At 35.2% G+C, this 19,513-nt stretch overlaps 1 protein-coding gene across 1 annotated transcript in view; it reads right to left on the minus strand.

Annotated features, from left to right (window-relative positions):
• Positions 1–19,513, minus strand: part of LOC131144237 (probable starch synthase 4, chloroplastic/amyloplastic) — a 33,076-nt gene that overhangs the window by 6,127 nt on the left and 7,436 nt on the right. Inside the window, exons 3-15 of the mRNA XM_058092758.1 lie at positions 18,509–18,590; positions 17,317–18,406; positions 17,190–17,241; positions 15,673–15,795; positions 15,509–15,584; positions 15,253–15,437; positions 14,962–15,156; positions 14,807–14,878; positions 8,229–8,438; positions 5,785–5,910; positions 2,649–2,798; positions 2,302–2,363; positions 2,117–2,192 (exon numbers count right to left, since the gene is read on the minus strand). Of these exons, the coding sequence (XP_057948741.1) occupies positions 2,117–2,192; positions 2,302–2,363; positions 2,649–2,798; positions 5,785–5,910; positions 8,229–8,438; positions 14,807–14,878; positions 14,962–15,156; positions 15,253–15,437; positions 15,509–15,584; positions 15,673–15,795; positions 17,190–17,241; positions 17,317–18,406; positions 18,509–18,590 (2,499 nt within the window). The remainder of the gene's footprint in view (positions 1–2,116; positions 2,193–2,301; positions 2,364–2,648; positions 2,799–5,784; positions 5,911–8,228; positions 8,439–14,806; positions 14,879–14,961; positions 15,157–15,252; positions 15,438–15,508; positions 15,585–15,672; positions 15,796–17,189; positions 17,242–17,316; positions 18,407–18,508; positions 18,591–19,513) is intronic.

Genomic DNA, 19,513 nt, shown 5'->3' on the forward strand with positions numbered 1-19,513 from the left:
TAGAAGGAGAGTGGAAATGACCAAGATAACATTCTGTTAAGAGTATCTGAATTAATAAATAAAACTGAGTTTCTTCCCATTATAATGATTATGTGGAACACTCAATAGTATGGACTCCTACTTCTTTTGGAGATCTTAATCTTATTTCAATATGGAACCATATCAGGGCTAAAGAAGACATTCTGTTAAGAGTTTCTGAATTAATAAATAAAACTAAGTTTCTTCCCATTATATGAAACACTCAATAGTATGGACTCCTATTTCTTTTGGAGATTTTATTCTTATTTCAATATGGAATCAAATCAGGGCTAAAGTTGATCCAGTTAGTTGGCATTCCTCAATATGGTTCAAGCACAATGTCCCTACACGCTTTTCTGCAAATCCTGCACTGAAAGAGATAATTTGTTCTTTTCTTGTGACTTCACGAAAGTGCTCTTCACAAAGTCCTCAATTTGTTCTTTGCAGGTGACTTCATAAAAGTGCTCTTCACAAAGTCCTCCACTCTCTTAAAATTTCAAGATCGTATTCAGATTGGGATGTGGATCTTGCTTGGCTGTCTTCTCTTTGTAACTCTCACTATGTAGTTATTAACAAGTTGTCCTAGGCAGCTTCAATTTTATCATATCTGGAAAGTAAAAAATGCCAATATATTCGAAGATATTATTCCCAATGCTTATTCAATCATTTCTTGTATCTTGTTTGAAATCAAAGTAGATGCAATGGTTTAAACAAGATTAGAATCTAGCTTCTTCTCTGGTTTTGTTTGTCTCGTTTGTACAAGCTTAATAGAAGCTGGTTTTCCTCATATTGTTCCCCTTTGAGCTAATATATTCTTATTACCTTCTTCCAAAAGAAATAAAGTAAAATAATTATGTTCTTTAATTTCTATTCCTCACTATAACATTTTCTAATTCTATTCTTTTGCATTTTCAATATTTTAATAATAATTTTTTAATCTTATCTCATTCAAAGACACAAATGAATGTGCATTCAATTAGGCTTTTTAAAAATTTATTTTACTTTTGTAAATATTAACCAAACAGGTAGCTATTTTTCAGTTTCTGGTTTTTATTTCTGGTTTTTATCTTTTGATTCTGATTTTTGTTTCTGTTAGATCACCACTTTACCTAAAAACTTAAGATTTAAGGTTGTGGGGCAACAATGTATATCACGCTTTAACAATCCCCTGCATATGCAGCCAATTGCGCACAAACAAAAACAATAAATAACACTCATTACAGTGAGTATGATAATAATTAACCAACACAAATTAAACACAGGCAACAAGACTGGAACCAAGGACCTCCTGACAACCATAGCTCAAATACCATGTTAGATATTCACCTAGAGCTTAAGCCGTTACGTTGTAGGCCAACAATGCATATCATGCTTTAATAGTTTCCATTATTTTATTTTTTTATTTTTTGTGACAGCAAACAACTCATAAGAAATCTTTGAAATTTTTAACACTTCTTTAGAAATCCTTGAATTTGTTTAAGCAACACCCTTTATGAATGTTTAAGAAAAAAGGAGCAAAACGGTATAGGACTATTTTGGCAATGAGAAAATTTATTGTCAAAGAACATCTTTTTACAAATTTTTCAGAGAAAGGAAGCAAAATGTGTAAGACAATTTTGGCAATGAGAAGATTTATCATCCTCTTATTTTTCCCCTTTATGGGGGTAAGAAAAGATTAATTAAATTACATGCTTTTCCCTCAAATAGTTAATGTCCCCAATTCATCATCAGTTTCCTTGGAGTGCAAGGCAGGGGGTAGACTTAAAAGGAGGGCAATTCAGTCATTGTATTCATTTATTCTTTATACCAGTATGCTTTTAACATGTCACCAGGAAAGCAGCAGTTTTCTGATGTAACATTTCAAGTCGTAGGCAGAAGAGTAAGCACAGTAGTAACTGTAAATTTCCCAAATTTTATATACATAATCAAATAAAATTCCAGGCAACTGAGGACAGATGTCCTTGGCTGGTTTGGTCCAGACCCAAGTCATCATCAGACTGATGCAAGCATGCTTTCTGATAAACATGGATAACAGAGAAACAAAATAATTAATATATATATACTATTTATCTACATGTCGAGCACTCAATTAATTTACCTGTTCATCAGGAGTAAGAAATATAAACCCGTTCCGAAACTGGGGAGGTATTGTCTCGTCATCAACATCAAAAACACTACAGAGGAAAATTCAAATTTTAAAACTTAAAAAATGAATCTTTCAAGCAAGATAACCTCAAAACAAAGTGGGGACATTTTGTATAAGTCAGCCGATGACCAACTTGCCTGTCATTCAGACCACCAGTTTTTCTTGCAATAGGTATAGAACCATATCTCATTGCTATCATCTGCAGAAGGATATGCAGTGCTCAAACAGTAAATAAGTTTGCATATGTCCAACCCACTAAAGGGGATTGAGAAAAGGGCATATCAATTCTCAAGGAACATCATTTACGCAGGCTAAGACCAAAATCACTCTTAAAATAATCTATTACTCTCAAAGTAACAGTCTTGCCAGGAAATCTAAAGGTTTTGTAACCTCTCCAACAACAATTTCCATTATACATCAGCAATCACACACACAATAATAGTTTGTCCAAGAAAATTTTCACTGAAAGAATATTTTACTCTACCTGTGTAAGGCCACAAGGTTCAAAGATAGATGGGATGATGAACATGTCAGATGCTGCATAAATAGAATGGGAAAGAGACTCGTCATATTTCAATATCAACCTGATGTGATCATGACCCTGAAAATGGCTTGCTATACCCTCGAATTCTTTCTGCAAAAGGAATCACTCTTGTCAGCTAAAAGAAATTTTAATAGCAAATCAAAGAGCAGAAGTCAGCTTGAGCTTTTATTGGATAAAACTCATAAAATTTTATATTAAAATTTGTTCAAATTAATGGCTCCAAATCCATAGGCCTAAACATGGTTAATTAATGAAACCACTACAGACAACAAACGAAATACTAGCAGCAACTGCCAACTTGGCAAGAGCATTGAATAAAGTTTAACATATATAATAGGTTCATTTGAACCCTAAGGAACAGAGAAATTTCTTCTACAAAGCACAAGAAACTATTAAATGGAAAAATCATCAGACTAAGTATAACTATTATGTAGGAGAACTGTCAAAAATATTTTGAATGAAAATTTAAAATCTCTAAAAAAATTATTTCAATATCTTATGCATCCAAAACCAAATCTCAATATCTTCTATAAAGCACAAGCAACTATTAAATGCCAATATCATTAGATTAAGTATAAGTTAACTATTAAGCCGGAGAAATGAACTAATTCAAACTTTGCATAGCACTAGTAAATTTCTTTTGTCAATAAACATTTGGTATCCCAAATGCAGAATTGCAATTAAAAAACTCTGAAGTACTATAAAAATTGTCCAATAAAATCATTTATGACTTTTTGCTCCCAACTAAGCAACAAAAAATCTATAAAGCAAGAGTATGGAAACAAGGCACAATGCATGTGCAAGATGACATGGACACTAATATAAGACAAATAAACCACGAAATATTTTGCATACTTCAGTATGTTATCAATGAAAATATACTACATCATACATATCCAAAAGATTCAATAAAAAATGAATATGATTTTCCATCTTCCTTCAATGGAAATAATCAAGTTCTGTTTGGATCAAGGATTTGTTTTAGCGAAGGAAAGGGAAGGAAAATAAGGAGATTTATTTTCTATTGTTTTTTCTCTCTATATCAAAAACATTTAAAAAAATAAAGGCGTCCCTGCGCCACAAGGCTCCTCGCTTTGCGAGGGTAGGGGGAGGGTCGTCACAATGTATGCAGCCTTACCCATACATTTATGCAGAGAGGCTGTTTCCTTGGTCTCAAACACATGACCAACCGGTCACAAAAGAGCAACCTTACCATTGATTCAAGGTCCGCCCTCAAATTTTCATGATAATATCAATCATATGATTATAAAAAAAAAAAAAATGGGAAATATCAAGTATTAATGATGTATAAAATTAATTTTTTTCTTCACTGATTTTTTATATATTTTATCTTCTCGCTTTCTTTCTTTTATTGATAACCAAAACAAAACCAAAAAAAAAAATCAAAAAAAGGGATTCTTCCATATTTTCCTTTCCCTAATATTTCCCACATTCCAAACAAGCTAGCGATGTCTCTTCCTTTATAGGAAAAATAGCTATGGCTGTTCCCAGTCCTAGATAACCACTACTGTGTTTCTTCTAGTATATAATTATAGTCTCCCATGGATACGTGTTGCATCGAGAGTCTGCCAAGAAATGTCCAAGTCAATAGGTTTCCTCAAATTCAAAAGGTATATTTTACTTTTGGGCATGTCTATAGATGTTGAATATACGTAAATCCATCCTAAGTATGAGGATCAAACAAGGGCCAAGGTGAATACAACTCTTTTGAACCCATGCATAAAACTTATATTGGTAACCTAACATGTCTATTAAGTGTGTAGGAATTAAATTCAAATCCATCCTTGAAATGAATCAACCTAAATGGCTCTAAAGGCCAACACAAATGAACTGAAATTGAAAAGAGAGAGTTTGAGTCAATTCAAATGAGTTTAATGTTGAATCACTCTTCATATTTTAGACTTTTTGGTCCATTCAAAATGAATGAAGGTCGACCCTATAAAGGAAGATTCATCAAATCCCGGTGAAGATCAAACAAGCAGCAAATCAAGCAACAATCACGAGACTAACAGCAAGCAAATCAAAGATTGAATTTTGAATTTTGATTCTATTTTTAAAAGTTGTAACTGATCGGATTCTTAGCCTTATTTTTAGCATTTACTCGTAGAACTAGTGCTTGTAAATCCTGTATATATTCTACACGCAACTATATAGTTTTTGGTGTGCTGCAATACAATTGTTCTTCTTTGAAAACAAATACCCAGTGCATATTTACTTCTTATCAGACCCAGTGTTGCTAAAGATGACACAAGAATTAGATTGCTTAAAGAAAGAAGACACAAGTTGACCCACAGATAATTGAGTCAAGTCAAGAAAAATCTCCAAAAATAGTATACCTAGCTTATTTGATTTAAGTTAGATTATTTTCCTAAGAATCAACTCCAGCCTTTTCCTTTGATGTTTATTTGAATATCAGAAGTGACTGAAAGTCTGAAACAAAACTACAAAAACTTTCCAATAAGTTTGATATTAATTCAGATACTCCAAGAAATGAAATTTGGATTTGAACAAAGAAAACACAAAAAGGTTGGGATATTAATGTGTGGGAAAAAAAAATAGAATTTGGATTTAATAAAGATTGGCCCTTGTTATAGAAATAACATCCCCAACATTGTTGAAAGAGATCTTTGAGTATATTCTAAAGAATCTACTTGCTCCAAACTTGCTCAAAGAAGAATATTCTTGAAGATAAATGAAATATGGTGGATCTTGCTGCTTAAAGAACCCGAACAGCTAGAAGAATTTTATTATTAAATTATTAAATGTAAAGTGGAGTAATAGAAATTCATATCCATAGCAATGGAATAAAAAGAATTCCAATTGTTCCAAGAGAAAGATAGGCTCGAATTCACCATTCTTGAGGACTAGATTGTCAGACATAAAACTCAAGCAAGCAAGAACAAACTTACAATTTACTAGGGTTAGAATCCCACATCTAAAACAACACATTCCTGTCTTCAAAGTAAGATTACTAATTAATTTCTCATACTCCACATTCTTCCAATACAAAGAATACTACCTAAATCTTGACAATAGAAACAGCAGTAGAACATACCAGAATATGGGGCACTGGACTTGAACCAAGTAGTACAAATTGTCCTCCCAACTCCAATGTCCGATATATTGCATGTCTAATAAGATGCACTCCCTTTTGCGGCACCAGTCTAGTTATACAACCGACCTAATCAACAATATATTCATGTATTTCAGGTTTAAGAAAAATGATGTTCATGTGACTGCAATCACCAATCAGATTGAAGTAAAGAAATAGCATATGTTTGCAATTATCAGTTCATATGATAAATGCTTATGACAGCAGTCATCAGATCAATGCCAATGAGAGCACTTTTATGCATGAAGATCACTTTGATTCATTTTCTTTATTCAAATTACTATTAAATATTTGGCATCCTCACAAATCATTTACATCTCTTCCCAAAGTTGAATGTTTATTCAACATCTTCGCTTTGCAATTCACTTTTCAAATTATTTCTTTATGGGATAATTGATTCATATTTGCATCATCAAGTACAAATCTTTATGCATGTCAAAATCTTGATAGCCATTTGTGTACTATATTAAACCAATGAGAAAAATAGCATAACAATCTCAGGTCTAATAAGAGTATAGCTTCTGTAGCACTTAAACACCGCCCCTAGCTCTCTCTTTCCCTCTTTTTTCTTCTAAGAAAGAGTGCATATCCATCATGCCATGTCTGTAAAGAGTTTGAAGTTTTCAAACCACCCCAAAATGAATCTGTGGACACAAAATAAATGATAGTTCTAATAATAAATCTCACATTTGACTACATCATCCTTGTACCATCTAGTGATAGTCGTTGACATGTTCTATTATCACAACCAGAATGAAGACATAAGGCAGCAGCAGGATAGACCATAAGGGCACATTTAGTTGCAAAAAACAGTTTTTATTTTTCATTTCAGTTTTCCAAATAATTATAGAAATTCGAGCTTATATTTCATCTTTTCAAGCTTTGTACTGAAATGTACAAAATAAAGGGTTTGTTTAATTGTGGAAAACAATTTCCATCTTCCATCTCTACATTCCCAAATAATTACAAAAAATATCACCTTGTTTTTTAGTTTTCCAAAAATTATTTAAGAAATTAGAAATATTGAAAACCAGAAAAGATGTTCTCCAACTTTCCTATACAAATTCAGAAATTAGAAAATAAGGTGGCATTTTTTAGTAATTATTTGAAATTAAAAATGAAAAATAAAACTATTTTCACAAGTTAATAGTGCCAAAACTTTTTATTGTGCTCCAATTTTTTTGCATAAATTTTGAAAAACTGAAAAATAAGCTAATTTGTTTTTAAATTTTTCAAAAATCAAAATGAAAAATAAAAACTATTTTTCCACAAGGAAATAGGCTCTATATTTTTCCAGGGAAAACAAGTTCGATGTGCTGCTCTGTAAACATGCATAAGTAATGACGCAACATTAAAAATTTGCACAACATGTTGCAATTACCAAATCCAAAAATGCTGCATGATAAGGAATACACATGAGACTGCAAAACTTGCAATAGGCCATGTTAGATATCAGATTCAATAACTTCTTTAGATTTAGGGATTTTTAATTAATATGTATATTTTCCTTTTTATTTAAACTACTGTGTAAGTTTAAAAAAACACAATCATAAGAACAGCATACATCGTTTTCAGACATTTCATACATGCGCTACAAACAAAAAAAATTCAGTTTAAAGATAAATAGAAGGGATTGTTCCACAAGCATAGCATGTCACATCCCAACTATTTTAACAATGAAAGAACAATCAGTGGCTCCCAACATTCTATTGTGTGCGTGTGTGCATGTATGCGTGGGTGCGGTTTTTTTTTTTTTTTTGAGAAAGAGGGGGGGGGGGGTGCATTATATACAACACCCTAACAATTTTAGATCATAATTTATTCTCCAACTTGAAGACAACACCTCAAAAACACTTAAGCAAAAATCTTGGCAATAAATCATATGCAGTTCCTGTTAAATCTCATTGTCAGTGGACAATGAACACATTATCTGTATTAAGCTAATGAACCATGAAGAGTTATTATTAGATTGAACCAGCAAAAAGGAAAGATTTGTGCCTTGGACGCTTGGCAAACCTATTACGCAACTTGGCTAAAGCATTTTGTGCTAGCTGATCAACCTAAAGTTCTTTGATTGGTGGGTTGGTCAAAAGATGTTACTAATGGTATTAGAGCAACTGGGTGGCATCCCACTCGTTACATGTTGAAGCAAAACATATGACACGCAATTATGTAACACAATAAGGAGTTCATTGTGGAGTCGAGCAGATCAATGTTCCACTCAGGTGAAACAAGACCTGTGACTCAACAAGGACATCACATATTTGAGCAGAAGAGATTGTGATGACATCAGTATGTAATTCTCAGTCCCACATTGGCTGAGGGAATAGGACCATCACATCCTGCACAGCAACATTACATCATTAGATACTTCAGAAAGTGGTTACCAATGGCCGTTTGACATCTTCAGAAGAAAGCCCCAATTTTTTTCTTATGGCTTCTTTATTCTCTTCTTTCCCTCGGAGGTCATTAGCAGTATACTGGACTTCGAGGAAAGGATCAGTTGCAGGGTTCCATGCATCAGTATCAATTCCATTCAGAATTCCGATGAACTTCTTAGAGTGAGTGTTAAGTGTTATATGGAGACCGCGCCCTCCCTGTAAAATGTAACAAAATTAATTCATGAGTCTCTCATGAAGAATCCACCAAAGATCATGAATTGAATGGACATAGCTTCCAAGACAACATATCACCTACTTTCGAGGATACAAGCATATAATTCATATCCTTTTCGCAAGATACTTGTCCCGAAAAATTGATCCACGGGCATATTAAAGTATTTGATCTGAAATCAATAAACAGAACACCCCTTAAAGGGCCAGTTTTTTTTTTTCGGGGGTGGGTCTACCTAGTGATAATTGTAAATCCTAAATTTGAATAATAATATTTTAGAGATTAATCAGATTATGTATAAAACTTCTATAGAATCAATCAAATGACTTAAATTACTCACAATCTACGGTTAGGCTTTTGGGATTATTGGTTGGCTATAAATGGTATCAAAGTGTAAGTTCCTGAATTCAAACCTCACCTCCCAATTACTAAAATTTATTTTTAAAAATTTTCAAAAATCCCATATGCTGATCCTCCATTTGTTAAGGGGGAGATTGGGCCCACACATGATGGGGAATGTTAGTGAATTGATTCAATGAATAAAATTACCCACTACCCACAAGCTTAGGCTTTTGAGGCCAGTGCTAATTTCGGAATTAATTAAAATGGAAAAATCAGAGAGGGTTGTGGAACAGCATCGCACAAATTTTCAGCTCTCAAATAAGAAGCCCTCCATGCCCAAAGCTCCTTCCCCATCTTGTCCAAAATGAGCCAATAAATCCCAAGTGTTGCATTGACCAAAAACCGAAGTGTTACAATAATAAATGGTTAACCGGCTTCCCTTGACTCTTAAATAGAAAACATCGATTAACCATGCTATTCCCATTTTCATCAAATAATCAATGATAAAGACACCTTGCCATGCGGATTCCCCTGTGAAAAAAATTAGAACATGCCAGTGTCATTAGCCAAGCTTGTTAGGGCATTATACTTGCCTGTGACTACTCATCTTGTGTTTGTGGGATGGGTTACCATCATGTAAATACTAGTATAAGTTTTATGCTTTGAGTAGGTGTAAGACTTAGTGTAAAAGGAGAGTACGACTCCACGAACAATTTGATGTTTCCTAGTATCAAAGCTAAAATAGCATATAAAATTCTTTAAAGGAGGGAGTGTTCATCAGTCTTATAAAGCTCACTAGCATTGTTAAACGTATTTAGCCTACTTGCCTCCCTTGCTAAACACTCATACGAAGGTGCTTGTTCATGAATTATGTTGCTTCAATGTTTACTTCTTGCTCGCCATTTGCTTTTATGAATTGCTTACAGCTTCCGCTTACTTACATTCTACTACTGTGAATGTGTTTTGTTGGTAAACAGCGGTAATCTTTGGCTAACTAGTTAAGCAAGAGTGCTTTAGGTAATGCCACACAGCCCTTCACAAGGTGTGAAATATTTGGCCCGTGAAAGTTGGTATCAAAGCTTGGCTACTTGCTATGTGAATTCAATCGCCTTCATTATAGTAATGTGTTAATAAGGTTGTAAACGAACCAAACCGCTCATGAGCAGCTTAGAAGCTCGACTCGATAAGAGCTCATTTGGGCTTGTTTATCTAAATGAACAAGTCCCAAGCACAATTTTTAGGCTCAATTTGTAAACAAGCTGAGTGTGAGCACAGCCCAACTCAGCTCGTTTTGGCTTGTGAGCAGCTCAATAACTAACTCGAATGGGCTCATTTATTAGACTTATTAAGGAGCTCAATAATGAGCTCGTTAACAAGCTCGTTAAGTTGGCTTAATCCCAAGAGTTCAATATTGACCCAATTTGATATGGAGCAGTACTTTCACACAATAAGAACGGACTTAGAATAGGTGAATGTAACCACTACAACAATGTACTTGGTTGGTGACGCAAAGCTGTGGTGGTGTACCAAGTACGATGATATTCGGAGGATGTTGTGCAATTGATTGTTGGGCAGATTTGAAGAGAGGGCTCAAGGCTCAAATCTTCCTAAGAATGTTGAGTACAATGCTTGGCATAAACTAAGAGACCCCAAGCACAATGGGTCAATCAAGAAGTAGGCCAAGAACAGGTACCTACTACCATCCAAGTTGTGTTGCACGAGCACAACGTTGTGATGCCAGACAAGTTACTTGACAACTTCCCTCCACAGCAAAGTTTGGGGCATAAGATCGAGTTGTTAATAGGATTGAAGCCGCCTGCTAAAGGGTTATATTGGATGGTGCCTCCAAAGTAAGCAGAATTAAGGAAACAAGTTGATGAGGTATTGAAAGCAAGCTATATGCGCCCTTCCAAAGCAATATTTAGAACACCGGTATTATTTCAAAGGAAAGATGATGGGAGCATGCGGATGTGTGTGGACTATTGCACACTCAACAAGGTGACTATATGCAGTACCCTATTCCTTTGATTGATGATTAGTTTAATCAGCTAAGCCATGCAAAGTACTTCACCAAACTTGACTTGAGGTCAAGCTACTATCAAGTGAGGATGAAAGATGGCAATATACCGAAGATGACCTATATGACATAGTATGGGGCATATGAGTTCTTGGTGATGTCATTCGGATTGACACCAACAACATTTTGCACCTTGATAAACCAGGTATTTTATGAGTACCTTGACAAGTTTGTTATGGTATACATAGATGACATTGTTGTCTACAATTCCACTCTGGAGGAACATAAAGAGCATTTATGCAAGTTGTTCGATATGATGAAGGACAATAGTTTGTATTTCAAAATAAAAAAGTGCACTTTCACTTAGCGGAGCATCAAATTCCTTGGTCATGTGATTAAGTAAGGTCATATCCGAATGGATATGGAGAAGGTAAGAACTAATCCAGACTAGAAGATCCCAACGACAATGAAGGAGTTGCATTCCTTTCTTGGACTTACCAACTATTACAAAAGGTTTGTGGAAGGATATTCGAGGAGAACTGCTCCTTTAAACGAACTGCTAAAAAAGAGTCATGGGTGGAACTGGACAGAGATGTGTCAGGGAGCCTTTGATAACTTTAAGGATGTCATGCGAAATCCGATACTTGCTCTTCCAAACATCATGAAACCCTTTGAAGTACAACATATGCATCAAACTATGCCTTTGGGGGAGTCTTGTCACAAGAGGAACATCCTATTGCATACGACAACCATAAGCTTCATGAAGCTGAAAGAAAGTACACAGCTAAGGTCTTAAATTTTGATTTTAACTCAAATTTTGAAGCTCCAAAAGTACGGAAATTTTGACGAAAATTTCGATTTCAATGCTGATTTCAATTTCAATTTCAATTTGAAAAAATAACGAAAATTTGTAATAAAGCATGAAATTCTTTGTAAAACTTTAGAAATGGTTAACAAACAGAATAATATAAATTTTAGGACTAATATATTACAAATTAAATACATCTATGTTTTGTATAAGGTGGAAAAGTTGTAAAATAGTATGTGTATCAAACATATTTGTAAGATAATGTACACTAAATATATTCAGTTAATACAAATGAAATTCATAATCATTTAAATATTATTTATTGTACAAATAATGATAATTTAGACATGAATGGTTACATAAAATGCACTGTAAGTTTATTTTTTCATATAATTTCAAAAGCACTTGTAATAATCTTTCGTTTCGATAAAATAAATTAGGACAGAAATTTCACTTCACTCCTAAATTTCTCATTTGAATTATGACAAAATTTCATCGTATAGTTAAAATGTTGACAAGTTTGGCTAAAATTTCGAGATTTTGATAAATTTTGGATGATTTGTTAAGCTTTTGACAGAAATAATGCAAGCCGGAAATAGACTGCCATTTTGATTTCAAGGGTGACGAAAATCAAAAATTTCAACAGAAATTTTGACAATTTCGTGGAAATTTAAGACCATGTACACAGCTCAAGAGAGAGACGCTAGCAACGATACATTGTCGTCGCATGCGGCGGCATTACCTACTTGGGTCAAAGTTTGTGGTGAAAACAGATAACTCAGTTGTTAGTCACTTCTTTACACAGCCAAAGCTATCGTCCAAGTGCCCTGTTGGCAAGAAATCCTAGTAGAGTTTGATTTCCTATTTAAGCACAAGGTGAGTCGGATGAACCAAGTCTCAAATGCACTAAGCAAGAAGGTCGAGCTTGCAACCTTATAGATGGTAACTCACTTGATAGTAAGGTTTCCATAACAATGTAGGAGCACATCCACCAAAGATCCAATTGCCCAAAACCTCATAAGGCTAATGGAAGAGGGCAAAGTGCGCTAGTTCTGGTTAGAAAACAAATTGCTAATGACACATGGTAACTGGCTCTTTGTAATCGAGCTAAAGATCTGAGGAAGACACTGATGAGAGTGTCATGGCATCATATGGACAGGGTCATCCAAGATAGCATCGCACTTTGGCATTACTGAAGCAAAGGTACTACTGGCCATAGATGTGTGATGATGTGGTCGAGTACACCCGAACTTGTCTCACCTGCCAATAAAACAAAGTGGAGCAAAAAAAGACTACAGGGCTACTAAAGCCCCTTCAAGTACCAACAAAACCATGTTAGAGTGTCTCACTTGACCTCATCACCAACCTTCCAAGGGTGGGAGACGTAGGAACCATATTTGTGGTCATAGACACGTTTTCAAAGTATAGTACCTTCATACCCGCACCAAAGTACTGTTCAGCAAAGGAGTCAAGAAAATTGTTTTTCAAACACACTGTGAAATATTGGGGTGTTCCCCAAGACATAATGAATCATCGAGACTCAAGATTCACTAACAACTTCTAAATAGAACTTTTCAAAATCCTCGATTCATATATTGACATCTCTTTGAGTTACCGCCCACAGACAAATAGGCAAACAAAGAGATTCAATGGGCTACTAGAAGAATACTTGCGCCATTCATCACTGCCAATCAAAAGAATTGGGTACAACTACTTGATGTGGCTAAGTTCTATTTCAATGCTCAAAAGAGCTCAACAACCAACAAGAGTCCTTTCGAACTTGTTACAAGCCAACAATTGTTGTTACCTCACATAGTGGATAAGTCGTACAAAGGAAAGAGTATGAGGGCATACATTTTCACCAAAGAATGGAGACAAAATGCAGAAATTGCCCAAACCTACTTGGAGAAAGCTTCCAAGAAAATGAAGAAGTAGGCAGATTAGGGAAGAAGACCAATCCACTTCAATGTAGGTGACTTGTACTTGTTAAGCTCCATCTTGAAGAGATCAATTCACTACGAGGTCAAGGTAGGAGACTACTTTGCAAATATGAAGGATTAATCCCCATCTTAACTAAAGTCAAGAAGGCCTCCAACAAGGTTGATCCTCCGGCTTGGATGAAAGTGCATCTTGTGTTTCATATCAGCTACCTCAATCCATTCACCCAGACACTAAAGATCCAACTAGAAGTGAATCAACACAACACAACCTAAAGAAAATAAGTTGAAGTAATCCTCACAAATAGAGAACTCATATCATCAAGGAAGAAGCGACACGATTCCTTAGTGAAGTGGAAGGCCTTGGTGACGAAGAAATTAGCTAATTTTAGTGGAGGATATGCAACCGTTTGTGGATGAAGTTGGAGTGCACCTAGTGTCAAAGTCTACGAGGATGTTAACTACATAAGTGGGGGAGAATGTCATGAGCAAAGCTTGCTTAGGGCATTATGCTTGCTTGTGACCATCTGTCTTGTGTACATAAATTGGGTTACCATTATGTAAAAACTAGTATAGGTTTTATGCTTTGAGAAGGTGTAAGAGTGTAAAAGGGGAGTATGACTCCTTGGACAATTTGATGTCTCATAGTGCTAGAGCTAAAATAGCATATAAAGCTCTTTAAGGGAGGGTAAGTGTTCATGAGTCTTGTAAATCTCACTAGCATTGTTAAATGTGTTTGGCCTAGTTGCCTCCCTCACTAAACACCTGTTTCTTATGGAGGTGTTTTTTAATGAACTGTGTTTCTTTAATGTTTACCACTTGCTTGCCATTTGCTTTCATGAATTACTTACTACTTCCGCTTACTTCACATTCTGTTGACATGAATGTGTTCTGTTTGTAAACTGCAATAATCTTTGGCTGACTAGTTAAGAAAAAGTGCTTTAGCTAGTACCGCACGACCCTTCAGGTGTGAAATATTCAGCCCATGACAAACAGCCAAGCTATTTATAAATAAAATGAAAATCAATAGCTACAAAACCAGAAGATACAAATCATCAATTACTTCCTAACATCGAACAAATTTCAAATTTTCATTAGCCAAAGCATGATTTTAAGAGCCATTTTTAGATTATCTTCTATGACAACTCATTATTGTAACTTTGCAAATGAAAAGACAAGGAACTGTAAAGCATTATCAAACAGACATAAAAATCATTAAAAAGTTCAACCACAAGGAAAAATTCATACCTCAGCAGTCCGCACCTCCTGTGAATAAGTGGGTGATACTGTTGTCACAATGTTTGAGAACACAATTCCACCCTGTAAAATTAGATTGTGCACAACAAATAGATAAATAAAATTTCCTCTGCTAATGCTGGTTATGATGAGATTACAATTCCTACCTTAAGAGAATTGACCCTGCCATATGCCAAGTTGTCCTGCATCCTATCTGGTCTGTTTAACTGGGGGACATCAAGACCACAGGATGCCAATTCAGGAGCAGGAGCAGTCCCTTGGTACTCAAAATTGTGGCATGTGAAACATAATCTAGCCGAGTTCAATCCTTTCGGTGCATATAGATCCCAATAAAGAGGTGCCTAAAGCCATTTAAATAGATTATTAATTGAAATGGTAACAGTTTATTTCAGAAGCCAAAGAGTGAGCACAAGTCAAAAATGAAGATTTGCCCCTACAACAAAAGCTGTCTGCCAATCATGGCAATGAATTATGTCAGGTTTCTTGCCAGCTTGAAGAAGCAACTCAAGCGCTGCACGGCTAAAAAATGAAAAACGCTTAAAATCATCATGCTCCCCATAAAACTGTCCCCTCCAGAAGAACTTATTGGGATGATGAGGCTCAATGAAATAAACAGGAAGGCCTGCACGGCTGAAACTATGTCAGAATTAAATACTGAAATATTTACGAAAGCGCAAAAGAAAATGCATTTACCTTCAACAGTGCCAACCCAAACTTTATTTTTGAACATCCGGCCATCAAAATATGACTCTATCACCACGTCTAGAGCCTGTACAAACAATTAGATTATGAGCATAAGTCTACAAACCACTGATACTTTTAAGTACAATGATCAAATCATTGAACAATTATCGTACCTTCAAGTCACATATGCTATCATATTGCATGCAATCATATTTGGGAAGAACAATTTCCACAAGGTGTCCTTTCTTTTGCAATGCTTTACTAAGACCAGTCACTACATCCCCCAAACCACCAACCTTGCAGCAAACATATAAATACCTCCAAGTCAATTTAAAGATTAACAAGGATATTTTTGGTGGCAGAAAAAAAAGTGTTCATAGATACTAAAAATACATGATAAGTTTGTGCACTATATACATTATCAGTTTGAACACTACATTTCTGATACAGAAAATGGTGAATCTAGATAGATGCAAGGCCAGTCCTCTAACAAGGACTCAATGATGTTCGGCATAAGTGTATGTCATCTCCACGGAAATACAGATGTTGTATAAATCATAATTGTGAAATGAGCATATGTGCATAATGAACCCATCCAATAAATATTATTTCCCTATACAGCAATTTGCATGCATACAGCTACAGGCACCAAAAGTGAGACTTTATATTCAAGAGCATCCCAAGAGAAGAAAAAAAAGAAGGAACCACACAAACATTGCATCTGGATGATCAACTATAAACAAGGTTTTTATAAGTGAGTCCAGGACTAAAACTGGAATGCCTTCAGCATTATTAACAACTGATTAACATTTACTTTTATTTTTCGATTTACAACATGCCATATTTTATTTCATGGACATGCTTATGACACTATCCAGCGAAAAAAAAAAATTCTCATCTTTATCTAATCATTTAATGGAAAGAGTGGGTGGATATATCGCAAATGAAGACTCCTAACTTGAGTACAACATGAACTCCAAAAGGAACTCCTTAACGTTGAAACTCTTTACTACTTGAACTAGAATTGATACTGCTACAGGCCAAATATAAGGCCCAATAACACAACTAAACAATTTTGCAACCCAAATGAAGAGTTATAGAACCCATAACTTTAAACAAACAAATATTCAGACTATTAATAAAGCATTCAAATAAAATGAGATTGATATCTTACAACCCTTAAAAAAATAACAATAAAAAAATATACTGACTATTGATAAACTTGATTGCATGAACACTCAAAATAGTTCTAAACTGAACAAATAATTCAAGTTTCATTTTTATTTTCATGGGACTCTTCAACGACCCCTCCAAATCTGAATCATCCAATCCCATTTAGATTGTACAGCACTAGAATAAGAAATTGCATGTGAACATAAAAAGTATACCTCATGTACGAATACATATTAATACAATTCACCACTACGTAACATCTTGACCCAATTTAACTTATATATTATTATCACCACCACCATGACTTGACCAAATGTATCACTCCTCAGCTACCTCAACTAAAAGATGTTGAAGCTTGGCCCTCTGACTAACCTTTCTCATAAAGTTTACATACAAAGCATTTTTTTCTTAAAAAACATCTTTTTATAGTACAACCAAACTTCTCAAATAATTTTGACTACCTAGTATCATTCAGAGCAATGAAAAACATTAAAGAATCAGACAAATAGAAGTTCACCTTAGCAACCGGTGCCATCTCTGCAGCAATATGAATGACATGCAATCCTGCACTAAAGATCAACAAAGACCACCAGTTAAAAAGTGGAATTTAATTTCACTGCTATTAACAAGTTAAATATTACTACCGCATTGATGATGATGTCAGCCTGAGAAATGTAACAATAGCTTCATGCTCATTCTTTTCCTTGCATGCTATGCATGCATCACGAATACGCCCCTCTCGCTTCCACACCATTTCTCTCAGCTGCTTTGCATCACTGGCTGATATTTTCTTCTCAACCAACCAACCATCAATCATAAGCAATAAACGGCTCCAAAATTCCCAAGGCATATCATCGACAGGCTCATACAGTGCCCTCCTCTTGCTTTCTTTTTTCAAACTATCAAGGGTAACTTGAAATTCCTTCACAGATTCTTGATATAAATGAACACACGATTGTGTCTCTTCATCAGATCTTTCAAGACGCTCCTCCAATAGTTTTAACTTCTGGTGCATTAGTTCATTGTATTGTTGCATTTTTTCTGATGACAGCTTGTAGACATTAGCCTCTTCAAAAGACTCTTCCAGCCTGTCAACCTTCTTTCGAAGCTCCTGGTTTTGCTGCAACACTGAAATGGCTTGATCAGCCTGTTTGGTTGCCTTGTCTAGCAGTGCTTGCAGATTTTCTACTTTCTCCCACAGATTCTTGTATTCAAATTTAAGTGTCGAAAGTTTTGAAACATCGTCTTGAGATGCAGAAAGTTTAGATTCCAATTCTTTCAGAGTTGACTCCAAGAGTGAACGTTCTTTTTCCAGCTTCACCATACGTTCATCAGTTCTCTTGACATTACTAATCTCGAACTTAAGTTCTTGTATGGCATCCTTTAGGGACATATTTTCAGTCCTTAAGAAACTAAGCTCCTTGCTAAGAGAATGAACTCTACTATCTTGAGATACCACCTCCTCATTCAAAATTATATTCTCCTTCCCATACATGTCAAGCTCACTGCCATCAGTGCCGCCCCTGTTAGTCACTTCATTATGCAGCTTCTCCAATTGGTCTTCTAGGAGTTCCACATGTATCTTTTCCTGGGCAGCAACTTTGATCCGGGCATCAGTTTCTACCAATCTCATCTCCAAGATGTTAATTTCTCCTTGTAATGCCTCCTTCTCAGTGAGAATCTTTTCAAGATCTTCAAGTGCACGAACCCGAGCTTCATTAAGAAGAAGGATATCTAACATACAAGAAAAGAAAATACAAATAACACATAAATGTCCTCCAAAGAAAAAAAAAGAAATAACTGACCGAACAATTTTAAAGGAAAAAAATATCCTACTTTTCTCTGCATTTTTAATCATGCTTATCAAATCCCCAAGTTGAACACTTGAAAGATGCTCTCCACCATCCACATTCACAGCCTGTTACATGGAATCATGTCATTAAAGTTCTAAATGTTTCTCTTCTCACATTCTAGCTCAAGGAGGGAAAAAGCACATGAAATACATATTTGTTCAATAAATGGATTTAAAATGAAAAATATCAACCATCTCTAGATTTTATTGCATACTTGACTGAACAAAAATCCTTACCCAAATAGTTTGAGGTCACCCAGGCAGAATCGCAAATCTATTTTTGCCATTAATCTGCACTAGGTTCATATATCCAACTGGGTAAATTTTCCTCCACAATTGAATATACTTCCATCATGTAAAGAAATTTCTCAAGAATTAAATCCAAAAACAGGAAATGTTTATTAAATTTTTATTTCTTGTTGAAGCATTGAACATGCACAGATTAACTGCAACAATTTTTTGTAAATTCCCAAGTTTTTTAGGTGGAAAATCTATACTCTATGGCAAAAAAGCAGTTGAGGTATTAAATAGTTGCTATGCAACAGTGCTGTTGTGGGTGGAAAATCTATACCATCTTTCTCTCTCTCTCTGTGCAACAGTGCCATTTTTTGGGTGGAAAACCTACTCTCTCTCAAGACAGTCTTTCTAGTCTCTTCATGACACTCCTAATCGAAACATCACAAAAAGGCAGCAACATCACTCTAATAAATAAAGAGAGCAGAAAGAGAGGTGGCAGAGAGAGAGAGAGAAATCAGATTGTAGAAACAGTATGAGAGATGAGTCGAGACTTCTTCCATGGTGACCAAGTTCATTTTCTTCGTATCCAACCTACTCTCCAACAGGCTAATTATGGACGACACCACTGATATTTTGCTGTTAGACCCTACCATTCTGAAGCTACCACCTACCAAAAGCACAGAGGTCATGTCCATCTACATTCAGAACCCCATGACCCCCACTGCTCATATATTTTCTCATGAAAATGCTAC

This window comes from Malania oleifera, chromosome 12, assembly GCF_029873635.1.
Source record: "Malania oleifera isolate guangnan ecotype guangnan chromosome 12, ASM2987363v1, whole genome shotgun sequence".
NCBI lineage: Eukaryota > Viridiplantae > Streptophyta > Magnoliopsida > Santalales > Ximeniaceae > Malania > Malania oleifera.